The sequence below is a fragment of the Aedes albopictus genome, chromosome 3 (assembly GCF_035046485.1).
Source record: "Aedes albopictus strain Foshan chromosome 3, AalbF5, whole genome shotgun sequence".
Taxonomy (NCBI): Eukaryota; Metazoa; Arthropoda; class Insecta; order Diptera; family Culicidae; genus Aedes; species Aedes albopictus.
In genome coordinates, this window is record NC_085138.1 from 77942105 (window position 1) to 77960329 (window position 18225).

At 42.8% G+C, this 18225-nt stretch overlaps 1 protein-coding gene across 1 annotated transcript; it reads right to left on the reverse strand.

Moving 5' to 3' along the window:
* Positions 1 to 1793: 1793 nt before the first annotated feature.
* On the reverse strand, positions 1794 to 16032 carry LOC134289490 (uncharacterized). Its single transcript, XM_062855368.1, has 10 exons — positions 15255 to 16032; positions 15010 to 15173; positions 8259 to 8409; positions 7553 to 7818; positions 7345 to 7483; positions 7114 to 7290; positions 6833 to 7051; positions 6651 to 6770; positions 6413 to 6589; positions 1794 to 3720 (listed from the first exon to the last, which is right to left on the reverse strand). Exons 1-10 carry the CDS (start codon positions 15334 to 15336, stop codon positions 3392 to 3394), a joined length of 1824 nt encoding a protein of 607 aa, XP_062711352.1. The 5' UTR covers positions 15337 to 16032; the 3' UTR covers positions 1794 to 3391.
* Positions 16033 to 18225: the final 2193 nt, after the last annotated feature.

Below are 18225 nucleotides of genomic sequence, written 5' to 3' on the forward strand. Positions count from 1 at the left end.
GCTGATAGTAACCGATACGGAAGCGTAGTGCGAAAGAGCCCGGAAGCAGTTTACCATAGCGTGCCTTGGATATGTGAATCACTATTTGGGCATCGAAGTCACACGATTCGGTGGACAGTTTTTCCTGAGCCAAAGGTCCTACATCGAGAACGTTGTCGAACAGTTTGGGTAGACACATGCGAAGCATTCTATGATGCCATTGGACCAAAGTAAGTCGACCAACGGAAGCAGAGTGGACATAAGGAAAGCGGACACTCCGGTACAGGATGCGACTGAGGTCAACCGGACTTCTCGAAGCATACGTCGATGCCGATTGGGCCGGCGACAAAGCAAACCGGAAATCCAACACTGGCTTCGTCTTCAGTCTCGGAGGATCAGTGAGCTGGGCAGCCCGAAAGCAACCATCGTCACACTATCGTCGACCGAAGCTGAATACGTGGTACTTTCCGAAGCCAACCGTGAGCTGATATGGTTGCTGAAGGTACTGAAGGATGTAGGCGAAGAAGTTCCTGCTCCAGTGGTCATCCATGAGGTTAACTAGAGCTGTATAGCGATGCTGAAATCGAACACAGATAGCAGATAGTAAGTAAACCATCAAGCACATCGACACACGGTTCAATTCTGTTAAGGAGTTAGTCAGCGATGGCGTGATGAACGTATGCTATTGCCCTAGCGAAAAGACGGTGGCCGATGGTTTAACGAAACCGTTGGCACGCGTGAAGATGGAGAAGATGCGACAGCGAATTGGTCTGCAGACTACCGAGCTTGAGGAGGAGTGATGGAACTCGGTGGTTAATGCACCAATCATAGTAGTCTTAGGAATTTGAATTGGAAATAAATGTTAGTTTACTCTTCGTTTCCAACCAAACCAGTTGGGTTTCATTCACTTGACGTAAGAACGTCAAGTGATTGAAAGATGGAAGTAACACTTCGTTGAGCACCTGAACGGAATGTAGGCACAGAGAGTAAAGCTATGGAGGAAGCGAATCCGTCAGTGCGATAAGAACAGTAGGGTAACGGTCGAATTTTGGACCCCTAGAGGACATTAGCTTGAATTTAAGCCAAAATCAAATAGATTCAGAAGGTGTTACACGATGTTGTTAGTATGATCCTTAAAGCCTCCACTGTCCGTTAAAAATACTCACAAGGTCATTTCTGGATGAAAATTTGATGAAAATAACTGATTTTTTAAGCATCAGTTTTCACTGTTTTGGACACCCCAATGTATTTTAGACCCTCTTAAGTATATATTTTGGACACCCGGTGTTTAAACCCGTTTGAAACTATTTTCGAAGTATCTGCCACTTGAATATGCTTGATCACATCCTAATTACTTGATTGACAAAGGCTGATTAGACGAACTTTGCGAATTTAGTGCGCTAGAATGATAAACGTTTTTGTTTACATCTACAAGTTTCCTCGGCACCAAATTCTGTTTTCGTAAACATGATGCGACACTCGCACGGATGACGAAATTGCCAAAAAATAATTTCAAGGCAAATAATGATATTTCCAGTGAGGAAATGATTGTTGCTCGTGCAGAGCAATCTAATTTAGCGAATGATTCTAAAAATGTTCATCGTCTCTTCATGGAATCTATAAAAATTGTGATAATACGACCCAGGGGGTCCAAAATATATAGGGGTCCAAATTATATTGGTTACCCTATTGCAGTTTGTCCGAAAGAATGCTTTACGTTTAATGAGATTCTCATACCGCATAGCTAACTAATGTAATGATAGAGAGTGATGATCTCAAGGGAAATTTTCGAAGAATAATCATAACTCAATAGCTTCATTCATTCATCTGTATCTCTATATCATACTTGTTTTTTAAAGCCTACAATAAGTTTTATCAGTGCATTTACTCAATCGCATTTCCAGCTTAATTTCGAATTATTCCAAGCGTCCAAATGGTGATTTCTATCTACCGTTTTTCGAGAACATAAATGTAACACTATCAAAAAATAAATCAACACTTCCAATCGTGTGTTCACTTCAGCATAGACTCTTTTGAATAAAATTTTAACTAAGACTATGTGTCAATTTTCGCTGAATATAATATACATTCGAATTTTCCTCTCAACAGTTTTGTAGGTGCTAGCTTAAAGTAGTGTTACACAATAGAAAAGACTATATACAATCAATGCAAACGTTCGCGCCTTTACGCACTCTTTTGTCTTTGTTGGAACTTGATAGATGTGCCATGTGCGATACTCAACCAAGGGTGATAATAAACATAAGCATAAAATAAGGCGATAAACAAGGTAAAAATATATAATTTTGGTTATTGAAAAATTCCTTATCGCAAACGTATATAAGAACATATCACATTTTGATTAATTATTCAGTTTCAATTTCTGGATAAAACATATGTTTAAAACTAGTTACTATGATTGAACCAAAGGCCGAGTGAAAAGGATACATTTGTTGTGTTCAGAAGTATCCATACTTGGAATTGATTCTAGTTTTTCGGTTGCTTGAATGAACGTATTCGGAAGCTTTCCTCAGAGTTTCTGTTTGCTGAGAGATGCCCCAACGCCACTCAAGCGATGTCTAATTTGCAAAACAGTCTTTAGATTTTAGAAGGGGAGTTTTCTCAACTTTTTTATTCTGGTTTCGACCTAATTTGATGATTTTGCTAATTGGTTGTTGATATTACGATAGAGTTTCTTCTCAGTTCGGAACACGTCAGACAATCAGTGGAGGGTTGTTAGGAAGGCATGAAATACATATACTGCCCCTATTCGCATAACAGTCCCATGTTTGCTGGGTTTCCTATTCACATGGGACTGTTGTGCGAATGGGGGCAGTATACATATATTAGAAAAACATATTTGTGACAGAATTGAATGTATATTGTATATAGTCAGCTTGTTACAAAACAAAATTGAACACAGTAGTTCAGCATAGTTGAACACTGAAAAACATGTGGAACATTTGGGAAACAATGCAAGCATAATCATCTTTTCAAACAGAATCGTGCAATGCTTATGGTTCCACTCCAAATCTTTTCCAAAAGCACTGTGTTAAAGGTGACCGACAGAATTAAATTGAAGAATTCTCAAGTTTCCTCATTCTTTCTTCTGCTCCATCATAATCCAGCTGTATTATTGCTTCACGGAAAGCAGATGTAAATTTTCGCTTGAGAAATAAAATATGCTTTCTACAAACTCAATTCACTAATAGTTTTCCATGTTCCAAACAATGTTGCTATCTCGTTATTACGAGAAAACTCTATTACTTCAAATACAGAAGAGACTTCGGCGCTCTTCGCTTTTCATACACAATACAAAAACTCCACCGAATACTCACCCACAGACGATTTCTCCAAAGTAAAACAATACAATTTTCCAACGAACCTCGAAAACCGCCTCCACGTCCACGTCCTTTTAGGTCATGGCGCCGTACCGCAGGGAACTTTCGCCCACGGCCGACGGTGACAGGTCATCGCCGTCGTGGCTGGCCCCGCTCGACCCCAGTCGAAACCGCGGCAGCCGGACCGTATCGCGTACGCTGTCCAGCAACCGCTGCTGGAACGTCTTGTACTCCATGTCGTCGTCCAAGGAGTTGGTGTCGCCAAAGTTGAAGTCGGCCACCTCCACGATGAAGCGTTCCCGGTTCTGGATGTAGTAGGCGACGCCGAACACTACCAGGATCACCGCCAGCAGGCAGAACCCGATCGGGACGACGATGACCGAGAGTTGCGATTTGGGTTGATCTGCGGGGAAGAATAATAGGAAAATATTATGTTGGGAATTGAGGTCTTTTGACCGTAACTTTAATGATCAATTGACTAAACAGCTGGTATGAGCAGAACAGATGACGCCGCCGTAGCTTTCTGGATTTGACACAAATATTGAACATTTCACCATCTGCTGTTGTGCTGTTCGTGGCGGTTCTTCCGGGTCTGTCCGGATGACGACACGTTGGAATTTTTGTGCTCGGACCTTCGACAGCAACCCAGTTTAGGGGCCGTGCACAAATTACGTCACGCTTTTAGGGGGAGGGGGGGGGGTTTGCAGAACGTGACGACCCATACAAAAGATATTGAGTACCTATTCAAAAAGTGTGACATACGGGGGAGGAGGGATTGAAAAAAGTCGATATTTGCGTGACATAATTTGTGTGTCACCCCTTAGCAGCGATCGTCGACGTGTTGGGTGGTTCGCTCTCGTATTTCTTGGGCCCGTTTCTTCTCCGCGGTTCCCCGCGGAATTGCCACTACCGATTCTTCCAACACATAGTTGCTCTTGAGTAGCTCTGGTGGCAGATCCTCGTTTACCTGCCGTTGGTAGCCGAGATAGTTACCGGTCGCCGCCGTGCTTGTTTGCCGCGTCCCATACCTTTTCCATCCAAGTCCATCGGTTCCATTGGCGTATCCACCTTAGCTTCTATCGGCACGAACGCGTGGATGTTGTTTGCCCATAGGCGCCAACTTAGGGGGGCAAGCATGGTTTTGCCCCCCCCCCCCCAATATTTGACGATTTTTTTGTCCACCGTGTGCAACAGCATCTTGTCGCCGGTTGCAGCGGCTGTTCCCGACGACCACAGACTCATTCTTCGGGAATCCTTTGCTCTCGACGTGTTTCCCGTCTACCGAATGGTCAATCGCTCTTGTACTCTGACCGCGCCCAGACGATCGGCGAGCTTTTTCTCCACCAGCGTTACGGAAGCACCTTCGTCCAAGAACGCCAGCACTGAAACCGTTTTTCCGCCATATTGCAGGTGCACCGGAACGATCCGGAATAAGACTGTACAGTTTGTCCGGATGTGTGCACTCAGCCCGACCGGATGCATGAGCGAGTTGTGAAACTCTTTGCAGTCGCTGATGTTGCAGCGGATTTTGAGCTTACATTTCCCACCGTGTTCGTTGAGGCAGACTTGGCACAACTTCTCGCGCTTCACCAGCTTCAAGCGGTCATCGTATCGCAATGTTTTGAAATCCGCACAGTGCCGAAGATAATGGTCTGTAGATTGACACATCTTGCACAGTTTCAGCATCCTCTCTTCGCAGCTTGCGTTGTCGGCCGAACTGCTGGCTTCGTAGTGACAGTACAGACCAGCCTCATTGAACCTCTTCTCTCCGGACTGGGAAACTGCTTCGGACAATGGCGGTGGATCGAATTCCACGACCTCCACGTTAACTCTGGCTTCGCAGGCGTCTGTTACGATATCCATCAGAAAGTCCGTCAGCGTCTGCAACGTTGTTTTCCCTCGAGTTTTGTTCCATTCGGAAACATGGTGGAGCAACTCTGCGGCTACCTGAAGGCTGCGGATCTACGGCAACATCTCGTCAACCCGCTGCTTATAAAGTCGCTGGTCGCCAAGCTGCCGGATTGGGAAAAGCGTCAGTGGGTCCATTACCGGCTTGAATTACCGCCGGTAATGGACCCACTGACGCTTTTCCCAATCCGGCAGCTTGGCGACCAGCGACTTTATAAGCAGCGGGTTGACGAGATGTTGCCGTAGATCCGCAGCCTTCAGGTAGCCGCAGAGTTGCTCCACCATGTTTCCGAATGGAACAAAACTCTTCAAATTATCCGGCTTCGGGAACTACAGCCGGTTCAACTTGTCCAGCAGGCTTTGGAGCCTAGGGGTAAGACACTGTGCAATCTGGAGCAACTTTGAGCAATCCTGAGTAACACTTTATGTTTGAATCCATTCAGAAACGTCTCTACGAAGCGGAAAATCGGGTAAGACTACTCGATTTTTCACTGCTATCAGGCAACACTTCGGGAAAACCAGAGTGATCCAGAGCTATCCAGAGGAATTCTGAGCAATCCTTCGATATCAGAGTTATTCTCGCTGTATCTGTCTTGTTTCTAGTTTGGAGCAGTTGTTCCGGGCGGCCGAAGTGCCGTCGCAGCTTTTCGATGACCTGCCGGATGGTTTCGGAAAGTAGTAACTGCCCGGACCCCAGCTCAAGAGCGTTGCCTTCCAGGGCTTCCTGAGGTCGCATCAAGTTCTTGTGCTTCATGTAGCCGCAGCCGCACATCATTGGACGCTTTGTAGGCCGCGTAAAACAATGGCCACTTCGCTTGTTTGCCGGAGAATTTTGATAGTTGGTATGTCAACCCCTTCCTCGCGGACAGCTGGGCCTTTGTTGGTCCGGTCTGCTGTTGCTCCAGCCAGGATTAACTCGCCATCTCCTTGAACACTTTTCCTCGCCCTCGTTTCCAAGGATAAATTCGAACTCTGGCTTGACAGACCGAAATCGTCGGAGCTTCCGTTGTCCTCGTCGGTTCTCTCGTATTGTCGCGTTACCTTCCTCACCTAGTTCTTGCTCAGCTTCAATACGTTCGGGTTGATTTTGACGGAAGCGAGGACGGAAGGACCCGCTCGCGAAACGTCCATGACAATTAACCCCAAAACATTCTGAACATTTGATTCATTGATAAAATTATACTTACTTTCGTAGATCTGCAGTCCCACCTGAACTATCTGTTCGGAAATCCTATTCTTCATGAAGACCACCAGCGACTGCTGCTCCTTATGGAACACCCACGAGGTGTACCTAAACTTACAGATATCTTCACTAACTTGCCAGTAGTTTCTGCATGTCTCGTTCTTGGTGATGTTGTATTGTCCTGGTGGAAAAAGCGCGAGATGGAATCACTGAAGTAACTGTTTGAAATATTAATAAATTACCATAAATGACATTATAGCAGAAGCTGAACGGTGGCGATCCCGTACACTGGAACGTCAGATTGGCCGGGGAACCCTGCTGTACCCACTGCGGCCCAGAAATGTTCAACTTGGCGATTGGATCTAGACAAAACAGGAATGGTTAGTTAGTTAGCATCCAACCCAGGGCTGTCGTCCAAACTTACTTTGAACCGTGACCTGCCGCACGAAATGACCGTAGGTTTTCTTCGGATCCGGCGGGACCATCGAACTGTTGCCACAAACGAACGGTTGCCGCGAATCGTCAATGTTGAAGCTGGGATCGGATTTTTTAACGATGCGACTTATCGTCGATCCGCCGTCGGTTTGATCTTCCACCTGCTGCAGAAGATGATCCGGTATCCGTTCGCCGTCCAGGATGATACCTGCGAGCGAAGAGGAATCTAGTACTACACAAATTTCGAAAACTTCTTCGGAAGTCACTTACTTCGTATATCGGTCATGTTGAGCAGCAGTGGGCTAACACTGGCGAGGACATCGCCATTTCCTGCTGCTGGCGGAAACGGAATATGGCGTCTTCTTCTGTCAGGTTTCGGCTTTGGCGTGGTACTGGTGGTCGTAGTACTAGAACTGGTAGATGCTGGCGTTGTACTGTTTGGAGATACTGTAAAAGACTTCGATACAGTCCAATTTCGTATTGAAATCCACGGAAAGTTACCTGTTGTTGTGGAAGTTGTAGTTGACGGAGTAGTAGAACTAGTGGTTGTAGTAGCTGGCGTTGTAGTAGTAGTAGTAGTCGTGGTCGTCGTAGTTGTGGTGGTAGTGGTGGTCGTGGTTGTTGTTGTAGGCTCCGGAAGCTACGAATAAAAAGCCAAATTTAGTTTCAAAGTTTAGTTCGGTGAACACATCGCAGCTCTCCGATATACCTTATCGAAGGACGCCACCACCAACGCTTCGATGGTGTAGTTCTGGTTCTCCGATGTGTAATTACTCAGCTTGGTAAACTCATCGGACGTGCCGATGTACTGGCAATTGATAAACCAATAGGTTCGGATGTAGGTCGCCTGCCGTAGGACCCGTTTATCGCTATCAGTGAGGACGATCGTTTGATTCAATGGCGTCACACTGGATATGTATTCCGTGTCGACTATGCTTTGGTTCTGAATCAGCTGCATCTGGCCGTTCAGAAGACCTTGGAACGAATGAAATTCCATTATATAACGAATGAATGTAACGCAGTACTAGATTATATTAGTGTCCCATGATCACACAAAGATAAGGTCGCCATTTGTAATAGGAAGCCAACATCTTTGTGTACATACTATAGACACTATAGATTCCATAGACTCGCGGAGGCGAAGATAACTGTAGCCAAACGAACTGTCAGTTTGTGTAGCCAAACGAGCATGACGTCACGATTTCAATAGCGACAATGGATTGCGTGACGTCATTTTCGCTCGGTACACTCTAAATTAACGGCAAAACACACCAAAATCGTATTCCTCAACCATGTCTCCGCGAGTCTATGGAATCTATAGTGTCTATAGTACATACTAGTATCATAATTAAAATACTGCATTAGAGCGCTTCTACGATAAACTATATGGCTGCATAGAGTAACAAACCACTTACTGGTAAGATTGAAACCAATGGATTTTTCGGCCGCCGGTAGGTACAGAACCGCGTACCAATGTCGAATGGAAACCGTTGCCACGTAGTTGCCAGCATTCACGTTGTTACCATAGGTGATGGTCCAGTTGAAGTATGGTTTAGTAGAGGTTCCCTATGAAACGGTAGAAAAATAAGAAGAAATGTTTGTGTTTTTTCAGTAGCAAGCATTGTCATCAGTTAATCGAAAGCCTTTACTTCGGACGGTCGCTTTTTTCGTTTAGAATTCGTGCGATATTTGACGGTTTTTTAGGTTTCGATACTATAAGCAATTCGTCAGCTCTCGAGATCGTTTTCTTTATACATTTGAATTGGGGATGGGATTTCCCCCTGAAGGGGACCCCGGAGGAAGAGCCATGGGTGGCATTACTATTGACGGCTCATACAGGGGACGCACAGTCCCTGAGTGGATGGACCCAGATAACGTTTCTGGCCCACTGACAATCCTTCGATTGCAACCAGTTGACCCAGCAGTCCTACCGAAAAATCCAACTGCGATTAGCATATCCGTTCCGCGACAAGGCCGTATTACCCTGCTCCCATGCAGAGCTACAAATGCTGGGAGTTCGGCCATACAAAGTTGCGTTGCAAGAATAACGAAATTTGTGTCACTTGCGCTGGTACTCCCGAAATTGTTCAAGGAGTAAGATGCCTCCTCGCGACTCACTGGGTCAAATGTCAATAAGCAGAACACCCTGCATCTAGCAAAAAATGTCCATTTTATGTGGCCGAAAACGAAATCGCTAAAATACGAGTAAACCTGAATATGTCATAAGAAGCAACTAAGAAATTCTACCAGCCGAAATGGATCACAAGCTGGCCAAACGGAAAGCTCCAGTAACGCTCACAACAATTTGGATATTCTAAAACATTTGACGGAAATGAAGGAACGGTTGAGTCAGAAAGATCAGGAAACAGCAAAAGAACGAATGGGACAGGAAATTTCAGGACCAACAAGTTGTCGTGGACAGACTACAACATGATCTCAACATGTACAACAATCTCTATCGAACAACGAAGACCCTAGTCACTCAGCGGCTAGGGGCAAGACAGATGCAGTGAGAGTAACTCCACAGACAAACAGACGTAACACTTGCGAAATTTCCATCGACCACGGTTTTAACCCTTATGTGGCCGACAGGGTACCCGGGTACCCAGCACCCATTTAAAAAGCACGGTGTAGAAAAAAGCAAAAAGTTTGTCGGACACATAACGGTTAACGATCATTTTAAATTTTCATAGTTGTGGCTTTCACAACCAGAGGCGCGCGCATCATTTTTCTATGCGTTTGACGTTTCACACTACCGCCTTCTGTTGACGATATGGCACAACACAGTGATTCGTGTAACTTTTCCACCAGGTGATGGTAGTGTGAACTGGGCGATGGATTTCCATGAAAATCGTTCAAGGTGTTACGTCTGTTTGTCTGTGGTAACTCTGTTATCAAAGTGTTGCTCAGAATTCTTCTGGATTGCTCTGGATCAATGAGAGTATATTACTATATATACACGGAAAAAACAGACTACCTAAAAAATACGTTAAAAGAACACAAAAATAAGTAAACCGCTTGAACTTTTAACCCAGCAGTGGGTTGTTTCCTCGCTCTCCCCCTCGCAATGTTGTCAAAAACAAAGCGAGAAGCAGCTACCTAGCCGATAATGTCCGTGCGAGAAGCCAAATTTGGGTTATTTGTCGTTTACCCAAAAGTGGGTTTATTTCAACCCACTAGGGTACTTTGAAAGTCAACGCTAGGTAGAAAGAACTTTGCGATGGGTTGTAATTTTCTGCCGGGATCAAACGGAAACTACCCACTCAGAGCTTTAACGCGGTATAGCCAAATATGGGTTCTCGCACGCATGAGCCGATATGAGCGAAAAGAACCTATATTTGGGTTGATTTCTGGTTCCGTGTACTATAATACTCTCATTGTCACTCTGGTTTTCCCGCAGTGTTGCCTGATACCAGTGAAAAATCGAGCAGTCTTGCTCGATTTCCCCCTTCGTAGAGACGTTTCTGAATGGATTCGAACAAAAAAGAGTTACTCAGAATTGCTCCGGAATTCACAGTGTCTTGCCCCTAGCTCAGCGGTACAACGATCTACTCAAGAAAGCCGGAACCAACATCAGGCCACGGGCCCTCCAATTTCAAAGACCCTAGAAGTATCAAGTAGCCCAAGCCACACCAGCAGCCAAGAATGTCAACAACAGAAGCAGAAATCCCGTAAAAGTCGCAGTCGTAGCCGCAACCGTAGTTCTAGGGGTAATGACAAACCGAGAAGCACACGGAGAAAAATGGATATACTTATTTGCATACCATTTAATAAAAAAAAATCTTTCTCGTGATATAAACTGTGCCATGCATAAAAAGTACGCATGGAATGCATTTATATTATGCACTTCTATGAATATCTGGAATTTATTGTTTTCTTGAATATTGAGACCCAAATGTTACTCTTGGGACTTGAAAAAATATTTAATGTGCCAACCGCCATCGCTAAACAGTCAAAAATCCTCCGCGTTTTCGCGTATCCGCGAGTTCATCGAAAGAAACGAAATTTCGAATATTCTCTGCAGAATCTGTATTGATATTCCGACCGTGATCGATCAGGTGTTCAGTAAGTACATGCATACATTACTAAAAGGCATTAGCATTGAAAATTATTATCTTTCTGCAGTAGAGTTCGCCACCAACGGAAGCTGTATCCTGTATCCGGTTGCAGTTCCAGTTCCTACTCCAACTTCCAAAAGGCACAGGCACGACGATTGGAGAACCCTCGGGAGAACCTTAAAGCGGAGTTTCCTGTGCATCCCGACGATGAGTTCCAGTTTGTCCGTTTGTCATCGATTATTTTTTAATTTTATGTGTAGTGCAGAGTGTAGTTTTAAGTTAAGTTTACTTCAAATTAATTAATTTAAATAGGCAAATAAAATAATATCTTTCTGTTTTACTCATCCAATTTTGAACTATGTTTCTCTCTTGTTGTGATAATCAGAAAAAAAAAACAAAAACAAAATCAAATATGCATTAGCAAATATAATCGATGTATGCATTCCAATGCATAAACGCCTAAAAGCATTGACTGAATAAACCCAAAAATATGCATTCCAAAGGGTGGGCAGACCGAATATGGTTTTAGTAAAGAATTTATGCATTTTAGCATTTTCCAATCTCTCCGTGCAGATCGTTTAAACGGAAAAGGTTTCGGAACAGGAACATACTTTGCCTCTCCCGGTCAAATTTTAGATGATGTCCTTCGAAAGTGCCTTATAAGATGGTCAAAAATGACTGTGGATCCAAGATCCGTCTATTACGATCAATAACGAATCATCACGACCACAATAATGGTGAAACAGCACTGCGGATATCATTCGCGATCGTAACTAGCAAACTTCTGTACGGTATAGAGCTAACTAGTCGGTCATCTGAAGAAATGCTACATATCTCGCGTTTAGTATCATACAGACGTATCTGCAATGATCGATTTCTCTTCATCGATTTTCTCTTCGGATTATTCCGGGGAATACGACCAATATTCGGATGATCACTCGGTGCGTTTCGGTAAAGGACGACTAGGACAAGCATCTAAAACAACAAAAACAACCAAAAATGATTTGCCGCCCAAGTTAGTAATCAAAGAGAAAATCGATGAAGAGAAATCGATCATTGTAGATACGCCCGTATGATACTAAGCGCGAGATATATTAGAGCCAGTATACAATCGCTGTGTAAGAACAGCCTCTGGCTTATTTCCATTCACTCCTGCGTCGTCTGCATGTGTCGCAGCTGGAGTATTGCCTTTCTACCACGTTATTGCCGCTGCAATATGCGCAAGAGCATTAAGCTTTCTTGAAAGGACGTAAGAAGACGTATAGAAGGAATGTTTCTCCTTGGGGAGAGGCTAACAAACTCCTTCGGAAGATAGCCCTTCAGGAACTCCGGATTAGATACCGAAGGTGGGACTAACCCAAACCAAAAGTCAATTGGGTCTTTCGACGACACTACAAAGGTGGTCGAAGTTCGACTGGAGTCCTTAGCATTTTCAACCGTATGAAAGCGACAACATTAGCCGCATCTCAAAGATGGTTAGAAGTCCTTCTAACAGCTTCTAACCATCTTGATCAGATGCACACACCTAAATAACTTAACTTCTAACGGATCAGTCATTTTTATTTTAAACTTGCTCAATTGTGATAGATACAAAAGCCTTAGAATTCTGGGATTTCTACAGAAATTCTTTAAGGAATTCGCTAAGAAAGCTCTCGTGAGATTCCCTAAGGAATTTTTCATGGGATTGCTTCCGGGATTCATCATGGGGTTTCTTAACTAATTTCTCCAAGATTCCTCCAAGGATTCCTTCTGTGATTCTTTCGGGAACAACTTCCAGGATCATTTTGACACTGCCTCCGAGAGCTCTTCCTGGGATTCCTTCAGGAATCCCTCCTGGAATTCTTCCAGCAACTTCTCCAGGAATTAATCTAGGAATTCATCCAGGAACTGTTTAGAGATTCCCTTAAGAATTCCTCTTAGGATTGCTTCCAAGCTTCCTCCTGGGGTTTCTTCAGGAACTGCTTCAGGGATTGCTCCAAAAGTTCTTCTGCTTACTCTTTTTAGGATTCCTTCAGAATTTCCTCAGGAAATTCAGCGATTTCTTCAGTACTTCCTTCTGGGATTTCTTCAGAAACTCCTCCTAGAATTCCCTTAGAAATTGATTGTTGGATTTCTTCAGGAATTCTTCCTGGGATTCCTCCAAGAATTCCACAAAGGATTCCTCCAGAAATTCCTCCAGGATTCCTCTGGGAATTCCTGCATGGATTTCTTTTAAAAGTTCTTAGGGGTTTAAAAGTTCTAGGAATTCTTCCAGAGATTCCTACAGGTATACCTCTGGAGATACCTCAAGGAATTTCTCTAAAGATTCCTCCAGGAATTCTTCCTGAAAGTTTCACCATACTATACATTGCATGGTGGATCCCTGGATGATATCCTAGAACTACAGAAGCACTTTTAGTGACTTTTAGGAGGAATTTTGTGTGTTCAATTTGTGCTGAAAGAATTAATTTTTGACAAATTTTAGTGTAGTTATGATTTTTTGAAGTTCGAAAATAGTCGAAAAACACTTATTGATTTGATGCACCTCTTAATTTCAATGGATTTGGATGAAATTTTGACCAGTTACTTCTTTTAGGATGCCAATCAAAATATGGGGGTGGGCTTGAGAATCAGAGGACATTTTTGAAAAAGTGGAGAGGCCTAAACTGAGATTCCTCCAGGAATTCCTCTAGAGATTCCTCCACAATACCTACGGCAATTTCCCCAGAAATTTCTCCAAAAAATCCTTATGGATTCCTTCAGAAATTACCCCAGGAATTCCTCCCGGAATTTATCCACGAATTATTCCAAGAATTTTTTTAGCGATTCCTTCATGAATTCCTCCTGAGATTCTTCTAGAAATTCCTTCTAGGATTTCTTGAGGAATCCTCCAGGGATTCCTCCAAAAATTCTCCCAGGAATTCCTCCCGGAATTTATCCAGAAATTATTCCAGGTATACTCCAGGCATTTCTCCGGGGACTTTTCTGGGAATTCTATCAAGAATTTCTCCAGGGATTACCCCAGGTATTCCTTCAAGAATTCCTCCACGAATTGATCCAGGAATTCCTTCGGGATCTTCTACAGCAATTTCTCCAGGAATTTCCCCAGGTAATCCTCCATAGATTCCTTGAGAAATACTTTCTGCAATTTATTCAGGAATTCCTTTAGGATTTTTTCCATGGATTCCTCCGGGATTTCTTCCAGGTTTTCCTCCAGAAATTCCCCTGGGAACTCCTCCAAGAACACTCCAGAAATAGTTCTCGGGGAATTCCTCTACTAGGAATTTCTTATGAAATTTCTCCAGGGTTTCCACCTAGAATTCCTTCTGAGATTCCTCCAGGGATTTCTTCAAGAAATTCTTCCTGTACGGATTTCTCCAGGAGTTCCACTTGAGATTCCACCAGGTATTTGTCTAGAAGATTCTCCTGAGGTTCCTCCAAAAATTTCTTCAGGGATTCCTTCAGCGATTTTTCCAAAAAGTCCTTCAGAAGTTATTCCAAGAATTTCTCCAGAAATTTCTCTAAGGGTTCCTCCAGGAATTCCTCAGGATGTTTCTTCTCCAGGGATTGCTCTCAGATTGCCTCTAGGGAATCCTTCAGGAGTTCATCCAGGCATTCCTTGGAGATTTCTTCCAGAATATGCTCTAGGCATTCATCCAAGAATTTCTCCAGGGATTCCTGCATGAATACCTCCAGAGACGATGAACAATCTGAATTTTTGATATTTAAATTATTTTGACAACTTGTACTCCATGCTGCAAACGAATCGGTTTATGGTTTTGCAACATTTTATAATATCGAATCGATGAAATCGAGATCAGTTGTAAGGAACCAATTGAATAAACAAAACAAATAAATAAATGAACAAGATTTCTTCGAATGCATTCGAAGTGGATTGCAACGTGAACATATCCGACTGAAGATCCATTATTATTATAATGAACCGAGCAAATCTAATGATTATCACTCCATTGCCATTCCTGCCTGCGGTTCCGCTTAGTTACTTTCAATAATCACGCTGACATTATAATACGTGACACTCAAAAAAGAAGAATCACTGATGCCACTTTCACGTGCATACATTTAAATAACCAATAAAAATAATCAAGCTGAAGATATGCAAACTTACGCCTTGCTTGTTCGGTGGGTTCAAGTTATCCGTCCAGGAAACCTCGTAATCATCATCGACGGGTTTTCCATCCGTCAGGAGGGTAGCGCGGAATTCCATCGTTCCGCCCAGCACCACCGAACCGGACGATTCCAACTCGATGCTATATTCCTTGGCCGACACAGCTGCAATGCAATGAGATTATTGTTGACCGATGATGGATTCTTTATCAGTTGAGTCGCCTGTCTAGGCTCACTGTGACTCACCGTTTTGTGTCGCCATCAGCAGCAGCAGCGTAAAAGTGACCAACAAGATATGGAAGCGAAAGGCTGACATATTTCCTCCCATTTTCCACTTTTTTTTCTAGCTGCCCACGTAATCTTTCACAATTCAATATTGTTGCGGGATGCTTGTTCACTGTTATTATTTTTCCAAGATTTTCAAACTTTTTGTTTTCTTAATCTCATTATCACTATGATAACAAACTTTTCTCTTGCTTCTACGCGTTCCAAATCTCACTGATAAGCTTCTATCGTCGTACCGGATCGAACTAGAGCGCTTCCAATCGGCTTGATACGGGGCAACCCTTTTCACATATTTTATCACGTAGGCGTAGGACAACTTTCAAAACACTGCACTCTTCGAGTACCGAGATTCCCTACAATCGAAAAAACTCCACCACTAGATACAATAAACCACAATTTATGCAAATATCAAATCTAGCTACGTTTTAAGTTAATCCCCTCCCTTCAGGCTCGCCATCACATTTTAGATGGGGGGTTGACTGCAGGGTGCTACGCCTCTTTCTTTGGGAGATTAAACTACGCTGTTAGTTGGCGACGCGATTAACGCACTATTAACCCAAATTTGCACAATCACTTTGTTGGTTTTCTTCACTATTTTCTCCACTTTAAAGACAGCGAGATTTCGCATAAAAACTTCACAATTTTATGACTAAACCAAAGTGAAACAACGACGGAGACGGCCGTCAACGAGATTGAAAAACAAAAGTAGTGCCGCGGAGGATGTTTCTGGACTGACAGATCCGCAACATCAAAGCGGAGCGAGTGCGCATCACGGCGACGTGACTCTAGTTGAGTTGCAAAACATTGGATGCAACAGTGAGAAGCGATGCGACATGTCCTACTGAAGGGATGCGACTTAGAAGCTTAGGGTGGGACATACATAAATATCAATTCGATTATTGCTTTTTTTGCACCGTATTCGACCCAGACGATTGAACATTTGCACGGTAATCTATAAAGCAAAGCAAGATGCAATAAAAACCAAAATTGTAAACGGTGGGATGAGGTTATGGCACACGTGAGCTGAGGGAGTGAAGAGGTGATTGAGCGAAAACGGAGAGCTGTTTGGGAACGTCCATAAATTACGCCACGCAAAATTCGACCATTTTCCCCTATGTCACACTTTTTGTATGAGACCTCTGAAATTTTTTTATGGGTCGTCACACTTTGCTGAACCCCCCTCCCACCCTCAAAGAGTTTGGTGGCAACAATGAAATGCCCAGGTTAACATTCCGATACAAATATTTACAATACATAACAATAATACTACAATACATTCTATTGCCAACAGTTCATTATATTGTTATTGTTTGGTTAAACAACAATACCTTTTATTGTATAAAAAGTTCAAACAATATCAAAACAATAAAATGTATGGTTTGCGTTTCAGATTTGTTCGAGAATTTGTGTTGTTACGATACTTAACAACACTGAAAATATTATACTCTCGCTTGAAATCCGAAGTGACCGGCGGTGCGAAAATTGACTTTTAAACTACTTATAAATATCGCAACTCAATTTGGATTAGTGCATATTGTAGCTTAATGATGCGCAACAGAAAAAATGGATTCAAATTTATTTCGCAGCTACAACTTCGCATGTGCTTCTAGCGACGACTTCGATTTGGTAGTGCGACGATAATATTCTACACGTTCGAGCCAATGTTTCAAACATGAATTTTCACTACTTGGAAAACATCTGAATTTAACGTGTCAAACCAGTCATAGACATACATTTCGAAATCATGTGTAAAACACGTTAGTTTGGAATCATAAATGTCAATTTTCTTAGTATATCAGTACCAGGCACCCAGTTGCGGGTCCCTGTTCTTAAAAAAATGAAGCATGTTAAGACACACTTATCGCGGGCGAACTCGGTGATGTACATTAAGTTATAGGCGAATCATTTTCATTATCGATACATAACCACACTGTCAAACACGATCAAATCATGTGTAAAAGACAGTGGTTTAGAACCTAAACTATTTAACATCTGATACAAAAGAATTACACGTTAATATAGCTTGCCGTTTTAAACGATAAATTAACGTGTAAAAGAACATAAATGAGCCGTGCCGATTATTTTCAGGGAACCCGGGCCGCCACCAAACCGGACGTCGCACAATCAAGTCGCGACGCGACCTAACTCGCGACGTTTTTGAATCATGTTAAAAGAGGTTAAAAGTAGTGGGCCTCCTTCCTGTTGTTGTCAGCAACACGGCGTACTAAGGGTCTGTGTCAATTGGCGAATTAAAATAATTTTCACTTAAACTTGACAGTTCGAAAATTATTTCCTTAGGAGAACTGTCAAGTTTAAGTGTTGAACTGTCAAATTTAAGTAAAAATTAATTTTAATTCGCCAATTGACACAGACCCTAAATGCGAAACAGTTGCGACACTTGTGGACCAAGAAAACGGCAATTTTTGATTGAATGTGTGTCTTGATTCCAACCGGATAGACAATACATTATATTGTAAAATGTTCATTTACAATTCATTTAATGGTGCATATCCATACCACAGACAAACAGACGTAACACTCTGATAATTCACATCGTACACCGATTTAACGGTCTTTTTCAAAATTTGATAGTTGGCCAACTGCCCAACCGTGGCGCTCGCATCGTTTTTGTTCGAGTTTGACGTTTGCTCACTACCGCCACCTAGTTGGTGGTCGGCCAAACATAGGTCTTTTAGCATTGGGCGAATATGTTTTCGTGACTATGATTTTAGTCGAAAAATGTTCGAAGTGTTACGTCTGTTTGTCTGTGTCCATACGTTATATTGTTTTTATATTGTCTTCTGTATGGTATCAACAATGAAATGTATTGCTAATGTATTGTAATGTAACATTACAATATATTGTATTTGTATTGGACATTTTTACGAGGGTGGTGATTGGGGGATCGCTCTTTCATCATCGACCCAGTACA